This window comes from Oncorhynchus clarkii, chromosome 14 (genome assembly GCF_045791955.1).
Source record: "Oncorhynchus clarkii lewisi isolate Uvic-CL-2024 chromosome 14, UVic_Ocla_1.0, whole genome shotgun sequence".
Taxonomy (NCBI): domain Eukaryota; kingdom Metazoa; phylum Chordata; class Actinopteri; order Salmoniformes; family Salmonidae; genus Oncorhynchus; species Oncorhynchus clarkii.
Window position 1 is genome coordinate 18,098,688 of NC_092160.1, and position 24,553 is coordinate 18,123,240.

Consider the following 24,553-nt stretch of genomic DNA (forward strand, 5'->3'; position numbering starts at 1 on the left):
CAACAAAGAAATTGCTTTCAATCCGTATAAATTCCTTGACACCTGGCTATGATGTGTTCCAGTCGGCTCCGACGGATGAGACATGTCTGTGACAGCTGAGTGGCTCCCATGCATTACGTCCACTCGGGTAGAGATTGACAGTAGCCAACACACGATGAGAACAGAGAGAAAAACAACACAACGCTAGTTTGGTCCAAAAAGCTATAATTGTCATTCTTTCTAGGAAATTAGAGCAGACACCAAAACAATCTCAAAGGTATTTTTGTCCTTCCCGTAATGTCAAGTTTAGTCTACTATGAAATCGTAATGGCGCATTTTAACTGGCTGCTTCATGGTAAAGTGTATGGTATTACAGTGAGAGTAAACACGTCGTGACGGGATTTATCATACGAGGAGATATGAGAGAGATGTGTTGAGTCCTAGCTAATCTCTGAGGGTGTAGTCATCAGAGGGAACAGGTGTGCACACAATGTTGTTGTTCTCTTCCCCTCCTGCCTCTGGAGGAGTGTTACTGCATCCATAGTCACTTGTACCTACTCTGTGTCTGTGATAGTGGCTGTGCTATGAGTTACACGGAATAAATAAAGTAGGCTGATTTTTGTTATTGAAATAAGTACTTTATAACTTTATAAAGTTTATGTATAAGGCATACAATACAGTGGTACCAACTATGTAGGACATTTCTCACCACACTATTCAAAGACACACCTATCCAGTCAATTTAAAGCTACACATAGTAGGTTAATTTAAAGCTACACATAGTAAGTTAATTTAAAGCTACACCTAGCCAGTCAATTTAAAGTACAACTACATTTTCAGAGACAATATCATTTTTCTTTCCTTGGTAGAGCTGAGGGACGATCAGGTGGCTAATTAGCATTAGCTCATCTAAAGTAATGAAACCAAACCTCCACGTGACCCAATAATGAGCCTGAGACGGTCGCAACAACCTGACTACTGGGGCCCTGGGGAGTTTTTTGCAGCAGAAATTGGGCACTTTCTGGTCCCCTTGCAGAGTCCTTTTACTCTGAGACACACACACCTTTTTAAGCCGGAACGTACACAACCTGCTTAAGGCACCCTCCTACTGTAAGAACATTGGATCCTTTTCGTTCATCATAACCATTCCCATGCAATGATAGGCTGACAATGTTTTTTTTTTTTTTTTTTTTTTTTTTTTTGGGGGGGGGGGGGGGGGGGGTGTCATGGTCAGCAATGATGTAGAGGTAAAATAATAGGTGGGTAAACGTTAATTGACGTTTACAGTGAATAAAATAACACTCCCTATATTTTCAATGCATTTTTCCACAATAGGTGTGTAAACACTTATGCTAGATAAAAAAGTTGTGTAAACATCCTTTATGTGCATTTACCCTCCACTACACCACTCAGGGTCAGGTTATATACACTAGTTGTAAAAGGATGTAAAATATGTACATATGTACATTTCTTTATCCTTTATTTAACTAGGCAAGTCAGTTAAGAACAAATTCTTATTTACAATGGCAGCCTACTGGGGAACAGTGGGTTAACTGCCTTGTTCAGGGGCAGAATGACAGTTTTTTACCTTGTCAGTTTAGGGATACTGGCCCAACGCCCTGACCAATAGGCTACCTGCCGCCCCATGTAACACAATCAATTGTACCTATCTGAGCACTGGCACCAGCTTTCACTGGTTTAAGATTTTTTTTTAAAGGCACACATCTTTTGGTCGGGTTACGAAAAGGACATTCAAACAATGAAACCCAAATCTTTATCACAAAAAAATAACTAAGTTCCTAAATGAAGGACAGTGCATTTGTATCAAGATGAATTCTGACTCAACTGAAGCTTTGTGAAAAAGGCTGTGTCCTTCCATTGACCAGAATAGCTAGCTTTTGGGCTACATTTTTGTCAGTTATTGTGAATAGTGTAACCCTCTCTGAAACATCAACTTCGTAATTTATTCAATGATGTTTGGAAACAATATTAAAAACAACAGAAAAACACATTTGCATTGAAAGTGTGAAACAAATATTCAAGGTCCTTTTGACTCAAGGCTTCCTCTATGAATGCTTTGAATGCCATGGAAATGGACACATTGGAGTGAGGAGAATGGGCACAGATATGAAAAAAGGCACAATAACACATTTTTTATAACAATACAACATTACAGCCATTGCTTTGTAGCCAATTGTCTGCCATCTAAGGGACTTCCTAATATGGATGCCATACTTTTGGTTTGGCATTGTGTTTACTCCATAACACTCCACAGCAGAACCTGTCCAAAGATGAAGGTAATGTTGATTATTACATTTTTGGGGCCCGGAATTACCTGGACAGCCTTCTGAGCTGTAATGTCGACGACAAGCACCCTGGCCAAGGTTGGCTGTGTAACATAAATAAATTTGTCCTTCACGTTGACTGCCGATGACCACACACACTTCTGCTCGGCCTCCCCCGCTGACTTGGGGCAAACCTCAGCCTGAAAATAAAACAAACACACAACCACACACAGTTAATACTGTACATATATTGTGCAACATTGATAAAGATGACAAGTTATCTTTATCTTCTTTCTTCCCCCTGAAGCTAGGACAACAGAGTGCTGGATAAGAGCGTCTGCTAAGTTACTAAAATGTTAATTATTTTATCAGCCACCCCCAAGTCCAAGCCTCTCTTATCACAACAGCAATACACACACATACACACAGATTGCTGTGTTCTGGTATGTTATGCAAGAACCAACATCTCCCATCTCCCTACCGCCTGTGTGCAAGCCACCACAGTCCCTATATCCACCCCCCTCAACCTGGCTAAATTTGGCATGCTGTACACGTGTGGACTGAGCTGTGCAGGCTCTGTCCTTCTATCCTCTGCTCTGTCCCTGTGTCCCCTCCCGTGGCCTTTGAGCCCAGCTCAGCCCCAGCGTCTGTTCTCTGTTCTGGGATGTGGGAGGATTTGTTTGGGGCATCATGGCCCGGTTTGGGCCACGCAGTCGCATCCTACTGTCACAGAGGGGGGTTTCTCTGACAGGTGTCACACATCGCCACGGGCCCAATCCCCTCAGTAAACCCAAGATTTGACATCCAGCAGAGAGTGTGAATGGCGGAGTGTGTGTATGTGTGTGGCCGTTGGTTTGTGTGTGGGTACTACTGGGCAGAGAGGATGACTTTCAGAGCGAGGTGAAGATGGTGTCCTGTTGATTTGCCAATATACCATTCCAATACTACACACATCAAATCAAATTGTATTTGTCACATACACATGGTTAGCAGATTTTAATGCGGGTGTAGTCAAAACAACTACCAAATACACACAAATCAAAAGGGGTGAATGAGAATATGTACATGTAAGTATATGGATGAGCGATGGCCGAGCGACATAGGCAAGGTGCAATAGATGGTATAAAATACAGTATATACATGTGATATGAGTAATGTAAGATGTGTAAACATTATTAAAGTAGCATTACTTAGAGAGCATTGTATAAAGTGACTAGTGATCCATTTATTAGAGTGGCCAGTGATTGGGTCTCAATGTAGACAGCAGCATCTCTGAGTTAGTGATTACTGTTTAGCAGTCTGATGACCTTGAGATAGAAGCTGTTTTTCAGTCTCTTGGTCCCAGCTTTTATGCACCTGTACTGACCTCATCTTCTGGATGGTAGCGGTGTGAACAGGCACTGGCTCAGGTGGTTGATGTCCTTGATGATCTTTATGGCCTTCCTGTGACATAGGGTGCTGTAGGTGTCATGGAGGGCAGGTGGTTTGTCCCCGGTGATGCATTGTGCAGACCGCACCACCTTCTGGAGAGACTTGCGGTTGAGGCCGGTGCAGTTGCCGTACCAGGCTATGATTCTGCCCGACAAGATGCTCTCGATTGTGCATCTGTAAAAGTTTGTCAGGGTTTTGGGTGACAAGACAAATTTCTTCAGCCTCCTGAGGTTGAAGAGGCGCTTTTGCACCTTTTTCACTAATACTGTCTGTGTGGGTGGACCATTTCAGTTTGTCTGTGATGTGTATGCCGAGGAACTTAAAACTTTCCACCTTCTCCACTGCTGTCCCTTCGATGTGGATAGGGGGAGCTCCCTTCTGCTTTTTCTTGAAGTCCACGATCATCTCCTTTGTTTTGTTGACGTTCAGTGAGAGGTTATTTTCCTGCACTCACCTCCTCCCTGTTGGCTATCTCGTTGTTGTTGGTAATCAAGCCCACTACTGTTGTGTCGTCTGCTAGCTTGAGTTAGAGGCGTGCATGGCCACGCAGTCGTTGGTGAACAGGGAGTACAGGAGGGGGCTGAGCATGCACCCTTGTGGGGCCCCAATGTTGAGGGTCAGCGAAGTGGAGGTGTTGTTTCCTACTTTCCCCACCTGGGGGCGGCCCATCAGAAAGTCCAGTGTGCAATCTAAGTGTCACATGATCTGTCACATGATCTCAGTATACCTGTTCTGAAAGGCCCCAGAGTCTGCAACACCACTAAGCAAGGGGCACCACCAAGCAAGTGGCACCATGAAGACCAAGGAGGTCTCCAAACAGGTCAGAGACAGAGCTTTGGAGAAGAACAGTTCAGGGTTGGGTTATAAAAAAATATCTGAAACTTTGAACATCCCACAGAGCACCATTAAATCCATTATTAAAAAATGGAAAGAATATGGCACTACAACAAACCTGCCAAGAGAGGGCCGCCCACCAAAACATACAGACCAGGCAAGGGAGGGCATTAATCAGAGAGGTAACAAAGAGACCAAAGACAACCCAGAAGGAGCTGCAAAGTAACTGTGCATAGGACCACTTTAAGCCGTACACTCCACAGAGCTGGGCTTTACGGAAGAGTGTCCAGAAAAAAAGCCATTGCTTAAAGAAAAAAATAAGCAAACACGTTTGGTGTTTGCCAAAAGGCATGTGGGAGACCTCCCAAACATACAGAAGAAGGTACTCTGGTCAGCTTATTGGCCATCAAGGAAAACACTATGTCTGGTGAAAACTCAACACCTCTCATCACCCCGAGAACAACATCCCCACAGTGAACCATGATGGTGGCAGCATCATGCTTTGGGGATTTTTTCATCAGCAGGGCCTGGGAAACTGGTCAGAATTGAAGAAATGATGTATGGCGCTAAATACAGGGACATTCTTGATGGAAACCTGTTTCAGTCTTCCAGAGATTTGAAACTGGGACGGAGGTTCACCTTCCTGCAGGACAATGACCCTAAGCATACTGCTAAAGCAACACTCAAGTGGATTAAGGGGAAACATTTACATGTCTTGGATTGGCCTAGTCAAAGCCCACACCTCAATCCAATTGAGAATCTCTGGTATGACTTAAAGATTACTGTACACCAGCAGGACCCATCCAACTTGAAGAAGCTGGAGCAGTTTTGCCTTGAAGAATGGGCAACAATCCCAGTGGCTAGATGTGTCAAGTTTATAGAGACATACCCCAAGAGACTTGCAGCTGTAATTACTGCAAAAGGTGGCTCTACAAAGTATTGACTTTGGGAGGATGAATAGTTACTGTATGCACGCTCAAGTTTTCGGTTTTGTTGTCATATTTCTTGTTTGTTTCACAATAAAAAATATTTTGCATCTTCAAAGTGGTAGGCATGTTGTGTAAATCAAATTTATTTTAATTCCAGGTTGTAAGGCAACAAAATAGGAAAAATGCCAAGGGGGGTGAATACTTTCGCAAGCCACTGTAGTCTCTCAAAGCACTTCATGATGACAGAAGTGAGTGCTACGGGGTGGTAGTCATTTAGTTCAGCCTTCTTGGGTACAGGAACAATGGTAGAAATCTTGAAGCATGTGGGGACAACAGACTGGGATAGGGAGTGTTTGAATATGTCCGTAAACACACCAGCCAGCTGGTCTGCGCATGCTTTGAGGATGCAGCTAGGGATGCCGTCTGGACCAGTAGCCTTGCGAGGGTTAACACGTTTAAATGTTTTACTCACGTCAGCCACGGAGACCTAAGATCTACATACAGTAGGTCTTAGCTCGAGTGCTTATGTTCACGTGGGTGCTCATGTTTATGTAAACAGATGGCAAATCAAACTTTATTTGTCACATGTGCCGAATACAACAAGTGTAGACCTTACCATGAAATGCTTACTTACAAGCCCTTAACCAAAAGTGCAGTTCAAGAAGAGTTAAGAAAATATTTACCAAATAAACTGAAGTAAAAAATAATAAAAAGTAACACAATAAAATAACAATAATGAGGCTATATACAGGGGTACCAAGTCAACATAACATGTACATGTAGGTAGGGGTGAAGTGACTATGCATAGACAAACAGCGAGTAGCAGCAGTGTACAAAACAAATGGGGGGGAGGGTCAATGTAAATAGTCCGATGGCCTCTTCATTAATTGTTCAGCAGTCTTATGACTTGGGGGTAGAAGCTGTTAAGGAGCCTTTTGGTCCTAGACTTGGTGCTCTGGTATCGCTTGCCATGCAGTAGCAGAGAGAACAGTCTGACTTTGGTGACCGGAGTCTCTGACAATTTTGGGGGCTTTCCTCTGACTCCGCATATTATATAGGTCCTGGATGGCAGGAAGCTTGGCCCCAGTGATGTACTGGGCTGTACGCACTACCCTCTGTAGCGGTCAGATGCCGAGCAGTTGCCATACCAGGCGGTGATGCAACTGGTCAGGATGCTAACGATGGTGCAGCTGTAGAACTTTTTGAGGATCTAGGGACCCGTGCCAAATCTCTTCAGTCTCCTGAGGGGGAAAATGTGTTGTTGTGCCCTCTTCACGACTGTCTTGGTGTGTTGGGACCATGATAGTTTGTTGGTGATGTGGAAGCCAAGGAACTTGAAACTCTCGACCCGCTCCACTACAGCCCTTGTAGTCCACTATCAGCTCCCAGCTCCTTTGTCTTGCTCACATTTAGGGAGAGACTGTTGTCCTGGCACCACACTGCCAGGTCTATGACCTCCTTCCTAAAGGCTGTCTCATTGTTGTCGGTGATCAGGCCTACCACTGTTGTGTCGTCAGCAAACTTTTTAAAATAAAAAAACAAGACGAAAATGTAACCTTTATTCCGTTAAGAACTGACTTGCCTAGTTAAATGATGAGCTTTGTGGGCACTATGGTGTTGAATACTGAGCTGTAGTCAATGAACAGCATTCTCACATAGGTGTTCCTTTGTCCAGGTGGGAAAGGGCAGTGGGGAGTGCGATTGAGATTGCGTTGTCTGTGGATCTGTTGGGGCGGTATGCGAATTGGAGCGGGTCTGGGGTATCTGCTGTTGATATGAGCCATGACCAGCCTTTCAAAGACCTCATTGCTACCGACGTGAGTGCTACGTTAAACATTTAAGCAGGTTACCTCGACTCCCTTGGGCACAGGGACTATGGTGGTCTGCCTGAAACATGTAGGTATTACAGACTTGGTCAAGGAGAGGTTGAAAATGTCAGTGAAGACATTTGCCAGTTGGTCTGGTCATGCTTTGAGTAGAAGTCCTGGTAATCCATCTGGCCCCGCTGCCTTGTGAATGTTGACCTGTTTAAAGGTCTTGCTCACATCGGCTACGGAGAGTGTTATCACACAGTCGTCCAGTCGTAACTGTTAGACCATTTACTTTCAATCACAGACTTGGCAGTCAACAAGATAAATGAAGATACATTTTCATGGACATGTTTGTGATCAAAACTATTAAAACCTCTGAGATTTAATCAGATTTCTAATTTCTGCCTCTATCAAATCAGAATCCATCTGGAGACTGAATACCTTATAGACTACCTCAGAGACTCTACCTCAGAGACTCTACCTCTACCCTCCTGTAGACAGCACTGCAGTATGTCGCAACTGAGCATGTGTGAAACCCTAGGCAGCTAAGCAGAAAAAAACATGTCAGTTTCAACCAACATTGTCCTTGGATCAAATGAAAAGATTTAGAAGTATAGAAAACATAATGTGAAGCTTGTTGGGCGAGCAAGCTGCCTGGGGACAATTTGTGCTCTGTAGATCATATTTGATTTTGTAGTACAAGTAAGACTAATCCTTAGCCTTGGACACAACAAACACAAACCTTCAACCTAAAAAAACATGTTCTGTAGCCTCCATTGCTTCCTGCCTCAGGAAATATGTCCGCCTCCCTACTCACTGTACTAGGAACTCCTCACAGCATTGCATCCCCTCTTCATCTGCCACGTTTATCACAGTAAGACGGCCATATACTACTTAAGAATAATTAATTGTTGGGTCGTTACCATGAACGATCAATCAATGCTCATCTACACTAGGGATCCAGAATGAACTTAAGCCTCTGAGCTAATGTACTCACACAACATTCCCTGTAGACAGTGCATGTGCTGCTGCCATAGAGTTCACTGTGATTGATATTCTAATACAGACACCGTCTCTCAGAGGAGCCCGGGCCTGATCGTTGTACATTCATAGCGCACCTTCGCACATAACAGCTGTCCAATCGATGAAAGGGGAAAAGGAGGAAAGCACCCATTTCAGTACATGTGTAAATGTAAGAGGCATCTATCAGCGACCTGCTTTGAATAATACACTGGTTCAAAAGTGAAGGCGCAGCAGAGAGCGAGAACCATTTCAACGTCAAATGGCAATTCAACGAGAGAGAGAAAGAAAGAGAGAGAGAGAGACTTTTGGGAGCGCAAAAGTGCATGATCTTTCAGTTAATCTAATACATGAGAAGCAGAGAGACAATTAACTCCATATTTGTACACACACCCCTGCAGCCCACTGGCGTACCTCACACTCCCTAATCCCATTGGCCTACCATGCACCCCTGCAGCCCACTGGCGTACCTCACACTCCCTAATCCCATTGGCCTACCATGCACCCCTGCAGCCCACTGGCGTACCTCACACTCCCTAATCCCATTGGCCTACCATGCACCCCTGCAGCCCACTGGCGTACCTCACACTCCCTAATCCCATTGGCCTACCATGCACCCCTGCAGCCCACTGGCCTACTAGCTATAAAACTCCACATTCTTCTCTCTGCCCCATGGCAACACGTGTAGAATTGAAGGATATTAGCTTTAATCATGAACATCGTTTTCTTTGCCCCATGGCAAGATGTGTAGAAGCTGCAGTACACTACTACCTATTTATTATGGGTTGCAACTACTTCCACAAAATAAAATATTATATGTCAAGCATTGCAAGATCAAATGTCAAATACACAAATAATTATCAGAGTTGATCGTTACCAAAGACTCTGCAGTATTTACTGCAAAATGTATTTACATTTTAGAGGTGATAAGTTGGACAAATGGGGTGAAAAAAGCTGTTCCCCACATGACATATCTCCCAATTTCACTATCACGCAGTAGCTTTCGCTTCCATACCCGCCATTTTTATAAATACCCAGCGGAGCTCCATTGCCTTCTTCTATCATGCAGAGAGGGGCAGCATGAAGGTCTCGTCATTGATTTTAATTTTTTTATTTTATCCCTTTTTCTCCCCAATTTCATGGTATCCAATTGTTTTAGTAGCTACGATCTTGTCTCATCACTACAACTCCCGTACGGGCTCGGGAGAGACAAAGGTTGAAAGTCATGTGTCCTCCGATACACAACCCAACCAAGCCACACTGCTTCTTAACACAGCGCCATCCAACCCAGAAGCCAGCCACACCAATGTGTCGGAGGAAACACTGTGCACCTGGCAACCTTGGTTAGCGCGCACTGCGCCCGGCCCGCCACAGGAGTCTCTGGTGCGCGATGAGACAAGGATTTCCCTACCGGCCAAATCCTCCCTAACCTGGACGACGCTAGGCCAATTGTGCGTCGCCACGGACCTCCCGGTCGCAGCCGGTTACGACAGAGCCTGGGCGCAAACCCGAGTCTCGGGAGGCCTTGATTTACTGGAATTTGATTGTGCTTTACAATGGTATTCCTATTACAGTTGACCTGGAAGTATTCCGTTTTTGGGGCGCTAAAATAAGGTCAAATTTACGGAACAGTGCGATGTACGAAAGTGCATTAGCTGTCGTTATACAAACACTGTTTGTACAAACACAGCTAACAGCTAGCAAGAAGAAAAGGTGTTTCTGTTAGAAGGCCTGAAGGAATCATACTGTGGGTGGTTGGTCCTCAAGCGAATCATGCTAATTAGCTAACAGCTAATCTACTAGCAGTAGCACAACACCTAGCACAATGTTACATGAAATGGAAGTGTTTCTGTTTGTGGTAGGCATCTTACCTGAAGTCCCAGTAGCTTCTCACTGGGCTTTATGTGTCTCTGGATCTCACATGCCACTGGCTGGATGACTTTGACACCATCCTCGTAAAACACATAGAACATATTGGCAATTCCAAGACCTGGGTGAGAAATACAACCTTGTTACAAGTCAGACACAGGGTTTATTACAAGGTGAACAACAAACTACTATGGCAACTGGCATGTAGCATGACATACAGCACAGTTAAAACCAGTGGTGGAAAAAGTACTCAGTTGTCATACTTGAGTAAAAGTAAAGATGACTCAAGTAAAAGTGAAAGTCACCCAGTAAAATACTACACTGAACAAAAATATAAAGTGTTGGTCCCATGTTTCATGAGCTGAAATAATAAATCCCTTTTTTTATTTATTTTTTATTTCACCTTTATTTAACCAGGTAGGCTAGTTGAGAACAAGTTCTCATTTTCAACTGCGACCTGGCCAAGATAAAGCAAAGCAGTGTGACACAGACAACAACACAGAGTTACACATGGAGTAAACAATAAACAAGCCAATAACACAATAAACAAGTCAATGACACAGTAGAAAAAAGAAAGTCTATATATACATTTTCCTTATACACAAAATATTATTTTCTCAAATTGTGTGCACAAATTTGTTTACATTCCTATTAGTGAGCATTTCTCCTTTGCCAAGATAATCCAGCCACCTGACAGGTGTGGCATATTGAGAAGCTAATTCAACAGCATGATCATTACACAGGTGCACCTTGTGCTTGGGACAATAAAAGGCCACTCTAAAATGTGCAGTTGTGTCATAGAACACAATGCCACCGATGTCTCAAGTTTTGAGGAATGTCCACCACAGCTGTTGCCAGATAATTTAATGTTAATTTCTCTACCATATACCGCCTCCAACGTAGTTTTAGAGAATTTGGCAGTACGTCTAACCAGCCTCACAACCACAGACCATGTGAAATCACTCCAACCCAGAACATCCACATCTGCCTTCTTCATCTGCAGGATCGCCTGAGACCACCCACCCTGATGAAACTGAGGTGTATTTCTGTCTGCAATAAAGCCCTTTTGTGGGGAAAAACTCTGATTGGCTGGGCTTTTGACACCCAAAAGTAGTTTTGGGTGTCAGGGAAAGTGTATGGAGTAAAAAGTTAATTATTTTCTTTAGGAATGTAGTGAAGTAAAAGTAAAAATAGTCAAAAATATAAATAGTAAAGTAAAGTACAGATACCCATAAAAACTACTTGAATTACAGTGGAGTGTACCTAGTTGAAGTGTACCTATGATGAAAATTACAGGCCTCTCTAATCTTTTTAAGTGGGAGAACTTGCACAATTGGTGGCTGACTAAATACATTTTTGCCCCACTGTATATGTTTATACATTGCTAATCCTAATATTTATACATTTCTTAATTCCATTATTTTACCTATAGATCTGTGTGTATTGTGTATTGTTAGATATTACTGCACTGCTGGAGCTAGGAAAACAAATATGTGTACAAATAAACAAATATGTGTATGTGACCAATACAATTTTATTTTATTTTAAATAGTTGAAATACAAACATACCTTCCTCTCTCCACAGAATGTTTGCCACTGAAGGGAAGACAAGAAAAGAAAAACCAAGAATGAGCATTAGTGGGAAATCGATGATTGTCCCTTTTTGAGCATTCACACACCAACTAAGATAAAACAAAATGAATGTTTCATGAAAAGTGTCTCTTTGACACTTAGTGCAACAGACAACCAATAGAAACCCCCAGTTTGAGAATCATTTGATACCAAAAACTTGAGGGCGAAACAAAGTCCAGGTGGTATATTGTAAATACACATACACAGAAAAACATTTTACAACATTTGTTCTTGTTTTGTTGTCAGCCCCACTAAAAAGCCATCCTTAGAAATGTGTACTATGTACTGCAAAAGCATGTACCACGTGCTATAAAATTGACATGATATTGAATTAAATAAATGTACACCTCAGGTAAATCCATCAATAAATATGTGTTTTACGTATTAGGGTATTAGCCATCATATCATCAAATCTACATATATCTCAAGCGTAGATGAGTTCTAGAGGTCATTAAAGAGGATTATTTTGTGAGACTATTTTTGGCTGACTAAAACTGCCGTAATTTCTCATTAAATTCACTTGGAGACAACTAATGACATGGAATTGGAAACTACAGCTGCATAATAACCAAGCGGCTTTTATGCATGAACTGGAATACAACCCCACAAAGCCCTCAAAGCCTTTTGAGATGAGAGTGAGGTGCCTCTTAAAAGGATGTGCTCATTTTGCGACAAGTACAGATGAACACCCAGAGCCTGTGCACTGCGTGAGCTCGGCCTATCACAGAAAATGTGAAGATTTTGCCATTCAGGAGCAGATGCAAATAACAGACCCATTTCTTTGTCTTGACTATCCTCATTTTCCCACTGTATGAGCGCGATGACCTTCTACTATTGTTCATCCATCCCACAACCCCCTCTGTTTCCATTCCATCTTCCATTTTCCTGACCGTCTGCAAACCAATCTCGGGCCCCAATTCAGTTCTGATTTTAATCTCCCCCTATTCTGATGCTGCTCATTCTCTCACCCTCTGTTCTGCTGTGTGGAGAGCGATGGGGAGAATAGAGAAAGAGAGAAAAGTAAAAAAGAAAAGAAGATTTGGCAGTGGCATGACAGACCTGTTAGTCAAGCCTAATCGTTCAAAAGTGCTTCGTCAAGTCCCACTCTGTTGCACTCATGCATACATTTTGTTCTCATTAAAAAGTTACACAAGAGAACTGATGTAGAGGAATGATTAACATGGGAAGAAAAAGGGAGTGTTAGGGAGACGCTGCACTGTTCCAGTTACTGGTGATGTTCCAAAAATCGTCAGATTGGTACTGCTGGGGGAAATGGAGGAAGGAGTATGGTAGTGAGATGAGATCTTGGTGCCCAAGTCTTTTCCAATAAAGCAATGATTAGATGCTATTCATCACAAGGAGGAAAGATTGTGCTCGTTCTAAAACATATGAGAGGCCCCTACATCACACTCGTCATCCATATTAAAAAACAGCTATGTGCCACTTTCTGCGGCGGCGGAGTTCACTACACTGGTCCTGAATAACTGTTCCCAAATGAAGAGCGCCAGAATTGTGCAGTTGTCAGGTGGACTCTACACTCCCCACACAACAACACCTTCCCGTCAGCAAGGTTACAACACAAACTCGATTTGTTTACAAGGGCACACGGATGCGACATTTGGGCACAGTGCCTGTGGATAGGAACATCCTGGCATCACAGCCAGCAGACTTCCTGACTGCATTAACAGGTGAAGCCAGGCAGCCCCAGTTTATCTAATTAGGCTGGCAGATGCAAATGGGAAAAGGCATCGTGACACAGTCGCCCTGGGTGTCTTCCTCTCTGTTCTTCTCCCACTGTGATTCATTGGATTTATCAGCCTGTGTTTGGGATTGAGTCGCCTGGCAACATTGGCACGTTGTGTCTGCTTTGTGTGTCAGTTGTTATGCAAATTGATCTGGCAGCGTTGTATAATCGAGACTGAGGATATGTTTTAATTATAGCTGGCTATAAATACCTTTGTCCAAATACTGCCTGGATTTATTGACATGATGATGACACTGTTGTGGTGAGCTGAATGTTCCATGTTCAGCTCTGTAGCTCAGCTCAGTATTTCATATGGATCCATTACTACACATTAACATTTCCGTTTCATGGTCTGACTGTTATGGATCGATAGAAAATTATGGAAAGATTGAAAATAAGTTTCTAAAATACCATACAAAGAATTGAGAGAATGTGATTACCTACACTAAATATGGACATGTAATGTTTTTTAAAGGGAAAGATGAAAAGTCTGTTCAGACACGAAAGTTTTGCCCACTAACTATGCTGTATCACCACCAACTTAAGTGTACATCAACCTAAATGTTTCCTGTTCCAATTCCATGAATCGTTGTAAATGGATTAATGTTCAACTAGGGTTTATTTTTTATTTTTTTGCTGCAGTTACTTTTAGCAGCTTAATCCTGAAGATTTAATTAAGGACGCTTCGTTACTGGAGGGATAACTTTAGCTGGATTGAGAAACACCCTGGTCGTACTATACGGAGTAATGCTGAAATGGAATTCTTCGAAGGCGCAAGACAGTTCTATAATTGGAGGATGAAGTCTCTGGAGAGAACTGACTACAGTGGGGGAAAGTTTTTTTTTTTAAAGAAGAAAATATCCAACCGTTTAATCCTGGGTTGGAAATATCCTTGAATATTTCAAAAGCGCAAGTAATTGCTCAGCGAGAAGTTGAAACGCCCATTGAAAATCTGGTCCCGCATGGAGCTACCCATGTGATTTTACATCGTCAGGAGAAGAAGCAGGATAAATGTGTTGGATGGTTTCAAATAAGTGCTTTCCAGACAGCAATATGTTAAGTCTCCCAGTGATGGAAACTTTACTTTTAGAATTGTAGCCTCACTGTACCTTTTGAATCATATATACACTGAGTATACAAAACATTAGGAACACCATCTTAACACTGAGTTTCACCACCTTTTGCCCTCAGAACAGCCTCAATTCGTCAGGGCATGCTCTACAAGGTGTCGAAAACATTCCACAGTGATGCTGGACCATGTTGACTCCAATGCTTCCCACAGTTGTGTGAAGTTGGCTGGATGACGTTTAGGTGGAGGACCATTCTTGATACACACGGGAAACTGAGAGTGAAAAACACAGTAGCGTTGCAGTTCTTGACACACTCAAACCTCAAACCGGTGCGCCTGGTACCTACTACCATATCGAATCAAAATCAAATCAAACTATTGGCCCCTACCATACCCTGTTCAAAGGCACTTCAATATTTTGTATTTTAAAAGAATGATTGAAGCAGGAGATGAGAAGCAGGTACAGGGAGTGAAGGTTTAATAACTGACGGACATGAAACAGAACAGGAACAGCGTCTGGACAGGAACACATAACAACAACGAGGACACCGGGAACACCACAGAGGAACAGACAGATATACAGGGGCAATCAACCACGTGAAGGAGTCCAGGTAAGTCCAATGAGCGCTGCTGCGGGTAATGATGGTGACAGGTGCGTGTAAAGACGGGTAGCCTGGCGCCCCATCTGAATGCCACACATACAATCCATGTCTCAATTGTCTCAAGTTTAAAAATCCTTCTTTAATCTCTCTCTTCTCCTTCATCTACACTGATTGAAGAGGATTTAAAAGGGATCATAGCTTTCACCTCGATTCACCGGGTCAGTCGATGTCATGGAAAGAGCAGGTGTTCTTAATGTTTTGTACTCTCAGTGTATATCTCTCTATTATGTGTGGGAATACTTTGGAACAGATTTCCAAAATTACAATTTCTTGGAGCTAATTTGCTAGTGTTTTTATAGTCTTTTATGTCCAACAATTAAACAAATATCATTATACACAGTACCTGTCAAAGGTTTGGACACACCTACTCATTCAAGGGTTTTTCTTTATTTTTAGTATTTTCTAAATTTGTTAACAATAGTGAAGACATCAAAACTATGAAATAACACATATGGAATCAAGTAGCAATCAAAAAAGTGTTAAACAAATGAAAATATATTTTATTTTTGAGATTCTTCAAAGTATCCACCCTTTGCCTTGATGACAGTGTTCTCTCAACCAGCTTCATGAGGTAGTCACCTGGAATGTATTTCAATTAACAGGTGTGCCTTGTTAAAAGTTAATTTGTGGAATTTATTTCCTTCTTAATGTGTTTGAGCCAATCAGTTGTGTTGTGACAAGGTTGGGGTGTTATACAGAAGATTTGGTAAAATACCAAGTGCATATTATGGCAAGAAATGCTCAAATGAGCAAAGAGAAATGAGAGTCCATCATTACTTTAAGACATGAAGGTCAGTCAATGTGGGAAATTTCTAAAACGTTGAACATTTCTTCAAGTGCAGTCGCAAAAACCATCAAGCCCTATGATGAAACTGGCTCTCATGAGGACTGCCATGGGATAGTGATGGAGTGCTGCATTAGATGACCTGGCCTCCACAATCATCCGACCTCAACCAAATGGAGATGGTTTGGGATGTGTTGGACCGCAGAGAGAAGGAAAAGCAGCCAACAAGTGCTCAACATATGTGGAAACTCCTTCAAGACTGTTGGAAAAGCATTCCTCATGAAGCTGGTTGAGAGAATGAAAAGAGTGTGCAAAGCTGTCATCAAGGCAAAGGGTGGCTACTTTGAAGAATCTAAAATATAATATATATTTTTATTTGTTTAACACTTTTTGGTTACTACATGATTCCATGTGTGTTATTTCATAGTTTTGATGTCTATTATTTTTTTTCACTATTATTTTACAATGTAGATAATAGTAAAAAATTAAGAAAAACCCTTGAATGAGTAGGTGTCCAAACTTTTGACTGGTACTGTATAACTATTTTTAGTTAAATTAAATGTGGCTTGTGGGTCGCCAGTTGGGGAACCATACCTCTATACCCTACCCTACATGTTCTTAATGTTTTGTACACTCAGTGTATTTACGTCTGGGAGAAAAGTGACAGCCTTCACTGAGTTGTCATAATGCCACACACTGGCCTTACAATTCAGTCATTAGCAATGTCCGTTGAGGCTGATTTAACTTTATGATTCATTGAAATTGGCAAGTTAGTGCTGGGCCGTAAAATAAAACTGTGGTTCTCCCATTCAAAATACCCTATAAAGCCAAAATCACCCCAGAAAATAAACGTGAGAGTAGAGCGCATCTATTTATTTACACTGCGTAGCGTAGTCTACTTAGCACAGGGAAGATCACAACAATTCCTCTAATTCCTTTTCTACAAATGACCCAAGCAATTTATCTTCTTATTTTACCAGCATTTCTCTGCGTAGACACGAGAAAAATAGACTTGCTTTCTAATTTGATGCGCTATGACGCCATAGACACCGTTGACTCTGGAGCCCATCTGTTTTCTTTCGTTCACATCTCTGCATTCTAATTCCAGTGTGTACACGCTCGTTCACATCTGTGCATTCTAATTCCAGTGAGTACACGCTCGTTCACATCTGTGCATTCTAATTCCAGTGAGTACACGCTCGTTCACATCTGTGCATTCTAATTCCAGTGAGTACACGCTCGTTCAAGAGCGTAAAAAAAAAAGCTTTCCGTTTGATTTGGTCTTAAGGCTGATTCAACTAAGGGCTCGATAATGTGTTGAATTAGATGTGTTAGTGCTGGGCTATAACAAAAGTCTGCACTCACTATGGGTTTCCTGGACCCAAATACTGTTGTAAACACTTCACAATAATGCACCATACATGCATGCCACAAGCTCAAGGATGCCATACAAAGAAAGGCCTTACAAATGCTTCACAATGGAGCACCTGCAGATAGACCCACAGCCAGAGAGACAGACCCACAGCCAGCCAGACAGACAGTCCCACAGCCAGCCAGTCAGACTCACATCCAGACAGACAGACCCACAGCCAGACAGAGTTGCTTTAGACAAGTGTTCTCAAAAGTGGCGTAACACATTCAGTGACAGACAGTCATCCCAAAGCTGGAGCCTTCATAGACACAGCCTCTCCAGGACTGTGGCATCACCTGTTACAGTGTGTGACTGTGCACCATTTGACCGCCAAGCGCCGCACATCATGAAATTGCCTCATTTCTGACAAGCCTTGGTGATAGAAAAGCTGCCTTCCTCAGAAACGGCCGAATGAATAAAAGATAAATGGCTGCTAGCCCTAGCCCAGGGGATATGAAGGTCAGTGTCATCAAAAGCCCTGGACACACAGGGACAGACAGACAGACAGACAGACAGACAGACAGACAGACAGACCGACCCACAGCCAGACCCACAACCAGACAGACAGTCCCACAGCCAGCCAGACAGACCCACAGCCAGACCCACAACCAGACAGACAGACCCACAGACAGACAGACAGACAGACCCACAGACAGACTCACAACCAGACAGATAGACCCACACAGACCCACAGACAGACCCACAGACAGACAGACCGACAGACAGACAGACAGGCCATGGCACTGCTGTTGCTGGCACCACAGGTTAGGTTTCTGCATAGCTTGGGACTGTGAACCATGGCAACACAGTGTGAAAGCTTGATGTGATCAACTGTGTTAGGCATCGATTGACACCCACCTGCACACACACTCGTTGACCCACACACGCACACATTGACACACCATTAATACACTCAAGTTGACACACACTCTAACATACACACAGTACTCACATGCATAGGCCGTAGGCCCATGTCCCTCTCTCTGTGCCTTGGCTGGTGTTAACCTACACCAACACCAACAAACACCCCTGCCTCACGGACGTCCGACACTCCATTTTGAAGTGAAGGGCAGATATTCATGCCAGTTTAACAGCGATTCCTGTCAGATTAATTGCGCTCCACCACGGGTGACAGTTGACTAAAGACCACTCTGAATATAGTCTGCTCATTTATTCGAAGGCGATGAAGCGCACCAACGACGTCAAGAAAACAATTAACTTTAACGTGGTGGCGAGAAACAGGTTTTTGACTTTGAACGAGCTCTGGGTGAATCTGCTGAGTGGGTTCACTTTTCGCTCAGACTATCATGTCTCTCACCTCATCTGCTGCTTACTATTACGGTGACCACTTCAGCAATCTATCAACACTATGTTGAATAAGGCTGTCAAGATATCACATTTATTTCTATAAACTAGATATCTGATGTATGAACCATTTATGTAGCCGAATGAGCCATTTGCAAGTGATAACTCACAAATTGGAAATAGTGGACAGGAGAAAATAAAATATAAGATGTGGAATGACACCACATCTACCTAAAAATGGAATGGATGATATGAAGGAGACCAAGCTCTAACAAATGCTGGTAGACTGTATTGGGGATGAGGTTGAATCGTTGTTTCGTTGTTTCGTTCCCAGATGGGAGGTCATTGAGGGGCCGACATCTACTGAGGCACAGCAGACAGTTATCCAATTGGAGAGAGGGATTGTGGGAGGAGAGGGAGGCAGGAAAGAAAGAATGAGCAGATATCTAGGAATAGGTTTTCTACGGTTAAAGTCTGCCAGCCTAGGGACACTAGTTACCCTGGTTATATGGAGGGCATTTCACACAGACCATATCACACGTGTCAGCTGATCACAAGTCTCTTTCACAAGTGGATGTTAAAATATGGGTATGAGAAAGTAGGCTACAGTATGTCAGTAAATAACTCAAAGGTGTCATTAACATAGTTGTGTTCAATTTCCAACTGTAATGCTACTGTATAGCCCACTGTCCAGTGATATTATTCATTGAATTCAGGTTAACAAAACATAGAATACTAGTTGACATTACCAGGCTATTTCAGATTCTCATAGCCTCGGGGCTAGAGATGCAACCCAAGGAAGCCAAGCAGGCACTCCACTGGGGTAATAAGGAGAGACCAGACTAGGTCAAACATGCATTCGGGAGTGCTGCTGGGTAGTTGAACTGTGCGCCCTATCCATTTAATTATTTGTTTTTCCTTCTAATATAATGGTGGACTATTTCAAAATGCTCCGTGCTATCTCTTTGTTGTTGACTATGGGTTGTGGATGTAAAATGGTCACCAACATGCCAACCCCCTCAGCAGTTTCATCATACACAGTGGCTTCAAAGTTTCAAATGAGGGAACTGATTGACTTCTGACCCCAGAGAGTAAGTATATTCTCTGAGTTGGGGATGATCCAAAATGGTTGCCAGTGTGTGTTTCAACCCCCTAGCAGTTTCATCACACTCGGTGGCTTCAAAACTTCAAAGGAGGCAACTGACTGACTTCTGACCCCAGAGAGTTTGATCCTGTGATGTGTGACGGCACGTTTGGAGTGTATCACTGCCACTGAGACAGCAGCTAAACCTATTGTATCATCGAAGGGGACATGTGAGTGACTTGAAAGTAAGAGTTGCTGTGTTTGCATTTTTGTGCCGTTATTAGGAGAGGAGAGAATTAGCGACAACGTGGTCACAATCATTGGTTGAACATAAAAAACAGATTTTGTCATTTTGGAAAGGCCAACAATAATGACAGAGTCAATGAATGGGACTGTGTCTGATCTGAGCACGTATTTGTATCATAACTCTATGTTGACCCTTAGGGCCACCATACAATTCCTCCTAAAGCTATATTAATTTCAATGAAAGAAAATTCTGAGTTGGAAATAAACTTAAGGATTCTACACAACACGACCATTAACATTGTACTAGAAGAGGTACCATTGGTCTCTGTAGCCTAACCACCTGAGCACTAGATAATACAGAATGTAGCTATCTCTGTTATTTCTCTAGCATAAGTTCTATTATTACTTTGGAGGTTATAAACTATTAAGAGACTGGATGAATTATTTAGTGATTTGAGCTGCATGTCTCCATTATCCCCAGGAAAGGACACACAGACAGACAGAGGGACAAAGTAGACATGACATACGGGTCTTGCGCGCTGAGTCCTCCACAAACAGAGAGGAGATGTCCTCGTCCACCCCGGCGTCGTTTTTGGCAATGCAGCTGTATGCCCCCGTGTCCTCGAAGTGTACGTTGCTGATGTGCACCTCGCTTCCGTTAGCTGGTTGACACACACACACACACACACACACACACACACACACACACACACACACGCAGGCACGTACACACATTGTCAGTAAGTGTGACACAGACAAATAAAATACCATTTGCAGTTCCTCTCTCAGCGACGCCTGGCAATTTTGATCAAAGTCACCCCTACATAACTGAGTCTAATAAGATAGGAGACAGGACAGTGAGGGGTTTTAACAGAATTGGAAGAAGTCAAAATGAGAGACTTTTAAGAGTTGTCCCATGCAGTAGGAGTCATTGTGTATTGAGCTGATCTAGTTGTCGCTAACGCTAGGGTGTCTGCACATCTGGGGAATGATTTAGGTATGACACCACTGAGAACTGATTCAGGGGTTGAACACTGGACCTGTCATTCATGCGGAAGAAAGCACTAGGAAAAGACATGAGTTATATCCAGTATACTAAACCAGGGTTTTGTTCAGTAGGTGGAAAAAGCTTTGAAATGGAGTGAAACAGAGTGGTAACAGCTGTTCAATAATTCAAATCAAATTGTATTTGTCACATGCGCCGAATACCTTATAGTGAAATGCTTACTTGCAAGCCCTTAACCAACAATGCAGTTTTAAGAAATCACTCCCCCCCCCCAAAAAAAGTAACAGATAAGAAAATTCAAGAGCAGCAGTAAGTAACAATAGCGGGGCTATATACAGGCGGTACCGGTACACAGTCAATGTGTCAATGTGTTGGGCCACCAGTGTCGAGGTAATTGAGGTAATTATGTACATGCAGGTAGGGTTATTAAAGTGGCTATGCATAGATAATAACAGAGAGTAGCAGCACTGTGTGTAGGGGGGGGGTGCAAATTGTCTGGGTAGCCATTTGATTAGCTGTTTAGGAGTCTTATGGCTTGAGGGTAGAAGCTGTTTAGAAGCTTCCTGGACCTAGACTTGGCGCTCCGGTACCGTTTGCCGTGCAGTACCAGAGAGAACAGTCTATGACTAGGGTGGCTGGAGTCTTTGACTATTTTTAGGGCCTTCCTCTGACACCGCCTGGAATAGAGGTTCTGGGTGGCAGGAGCTTGGCCCCGGTGATGTACTGGGCCATACGCACTACCCTCTGTAGTGCCTTGCGGTCGGAGGCCGAGCAGTTGCCATACCAGGAAGTAATGCAACCCATCAGCATGCTCTCGATGGTGCAGCTGTAAAACCTTTTGAAGATCTGGGGACCCATGCCAAATCTTTTCAATCTCCTAAGGGGGAATAGGTTTTGTCGTGCCCTCTTCACGACTGTCTTGGTGTGTTTGGACCATGTTAGTTTGTTGGTGATGTGGACGCCAAGGAACTTAAAAGGAGGGGACTGAGCACGCACCCGAGGGGCCCCCGTGTTGAGGATCAGCTTGGTGGATGTGTTGTTACCTACCCTTACTACCTGGGGGCGGCCCATCAGAAAGTCTAGGATCCAGTTGCAGAGGGAGATGTTAAGTCCCAGGGTCCTTAGCTTTGAGGGCACTATGGTGTTGAACGCTGAGCTATTGTCAATGAATAGTATTCTCACATAGGTGTTCCTTTTGTCCAGGTGGGAAAGGGCAGTGTGGAGTGCAATAGAGATTGCACCATCTGTGGATCTGTTGGTGCGGTATGCAAATTGGAGTGGGTCTAGGGTTTCTGGGATAATGGTGTTGATGTGAGCCATGACCAGCCTTTCAAAGCATTTCATGGCTACAGACGGTAGTCATTTAGGCAGGTTACCTTAGTGTTCTTTGGCACAGGTGCTATGGTGGTCTGCTTGAAAAATGTTGGTATTTCAGACTCAGACAGGGAGAGGCTGAAAATGTCAGTGAAGACACTTACCAGCTGGTCAGCGGATGCTCGGAGTACACATCCTGGTAATCAGTCTGGCCCAGCGGCCTAGTGAATGTTGACTTGTTTAAAGGTCTTACTCACATCGGCTGCAGAGAGCGTGATCACACAGTCATCCAGAACAGCTGATGCTCTCATGCATGTTTCAGTGTTCATCTGGTAGGCTCATGTCACTTGGCAGCTCTCGGCTGTGCTTCCTTTTGTAGTCTGTAATAGTTTTCAAGCCCTGCCACAGCCGAAGAGTGTTGGAGCTGCTGTAGTATGATTCGATCTTAGTCCTGTATTGATGCTTTGCCTGTTTGATGGTTTGTCGGAGGGCATAGCAGGATTTCTTGTAAGCTTCCATGTTAGAGTCCCGCTCCATGAAAGCGGCAGCTCTACCTTTTAGCTAAGTGTGAATGTTGCCTGTAATCCATGGAAGAATCCAGGAACATATTCCAGTCTGTGCTTGCCAAACATTAGTTTAGCATCTGCTTCATCTGACCACTTTTTTTATAGACTGAGTGATTGGTGCTTCCTGCCTTAATTTTTGCTTGTAAACAGGAATCAGGAGGATAGAGTTATGGTCAGATTTGCCAGATGGAGGGCGAGGGAGAGCTTTGTATGCATCTCTGTGTGTGGAGTAAAGGTGGTTGAGAATGTTTTTCCCTCTGGTTGCACATTTAACATGCTGATAGATATTAGGTAAAACTGATTTATGTTTTCCTGCATTAAAGTCATCGGCCACTAGGAGTGCCACTTCTGGATGAGCGTTTTCCTGTTTGCTTATGGCGGAATACAGCTCATTTAGTGCCAACCTTGCTCTGTGATGGAATGTAGACAGCTACAAAAAATACAGATGGAAACTCTCTCGGTAGACAGTGTGGTCTACAGCTTATCATGAGATACTCTACTGCAGGCGAGCAATAGCTTGAGACTTCCTTAGATATTCTGCACCAGCTGTTGTTTACATAAATGCATAGACCCCTGCCAGTATCTTACCAGGGGCTGCTGTTCTTTCTTGCCGATAGACTGTATAACCCGACAGCTGTATGTTCTTAATGTCGTTGTTCAGCCGCGATTCGGTGAAACTTAAGATAATACAGTTTTTAATGTCCTGTTGGTAGGATATATGTGCTTTCAGTTTGTCCCATTCATTTTCCAGCGATTGAAAGTTAGCTAGCAGAATGGAAGGCAAGAGTAGATTAGGCACTCGTCGCCTGATCCTCCCAAGGCACCCTGATCTTTTGCCTCAATCTCTGTTTCCTTCTCAAGCAAATCACGGGGATCGGGGCCTGGTCGGGTGTCTGCAGTATATCCCTCGCGTCAGACTCATTGAGGAAGAACTCCTCGTCCAATTTGAAGTGAATAATCCCAGTTGATGTCCAGAAGCTCTTTTCGGTCATAAAAGCCGGTAGCAGCAACATTATGTACAAAACAAGTTACGAACAACGCGAAAAAACAAACAAATTAGCATGATTGGTTGTGAGCCGATAAGACAGCAGCCCTACCCTCCGGCGCCATCAGGAATGTAATTACACAGATCTTCCATTTTGGTTGCAAAACATTTTGCTTCAGTGTGCCCTACTGAACACTACTCAGATGTATGCCAGCTAGATCTGATAACCCACTTCCCCAGAAACTAGATTGTACCCACCTTGCAGGGTGAGCTGCTTAGACAGCTTGGTAGCGATGTCCATGCCATTCTTCAGCCATGCCAGTTGTGGGTTAGGGATACCCTCAGCATGGCACCGGAGACTGGCCGTCACCCCTGGCTCCCGGGCCTGGCTCTCTGGGTAGACTCGGATGACGGGAGGAACTGCATTGTGGGAAGAGGGAAGAGAATAAAAGAGAGGAGATAAATGCAGGCCCACATACTCCATTGAAATTGAAAGGGCTTTTGAGGATCGAGGCAGCCTTATTGGATGAGAAGTTTTCTTTTAGAGTGTCTGCCAAGTCCATTTAACTTCTCACTCTGCATTAACA

The 24,553-nt window shown here is 43.4% G+C and overlaps 1 protein-coding gene across 3 annotated transcripts in view; it reads right to left on the reverse strand.

Moving 5' to 3' along the window:
* The window catches only part of LOC139366368 (follistatin-related protein 5-like), a 187,083-nt gene that overhangs the window by 11,570 nt on the left and 150,960 nt on the right, over positions 1 to 24,553 (reverse strand). For all 3 annotated transcript variants that reach the window (XM_071103776.1, XM_071103777.1, XM_071103778.1), the window contains 5 exons: positions 24,225 to 24,386; positions 20,623 to 20,757; positions 11,728 to 11,754; positions 10,161 to 10,279; positions 2,315 to 2,464 (listed from right to left, as the gene is read on the reverse strand). In XM_071103776.1, coding sequence (XP_070959877.1) covers positions 2,315 to 2,464; positions 10,161 to 10,279; positions 11,728 to 11,754; positions 20,623 to 20,757; positions 24,225 to 24,386 — 593 coding nt within the window. The remainder of the gene's footprint in view (positions 1 to 2,314; positions 2,465 to 10,160; positions 10,280 to 11,727; positions 11,755 to 20,622; positions 20,758 to 24,224; positions 24,387 to 24,553) is intronic.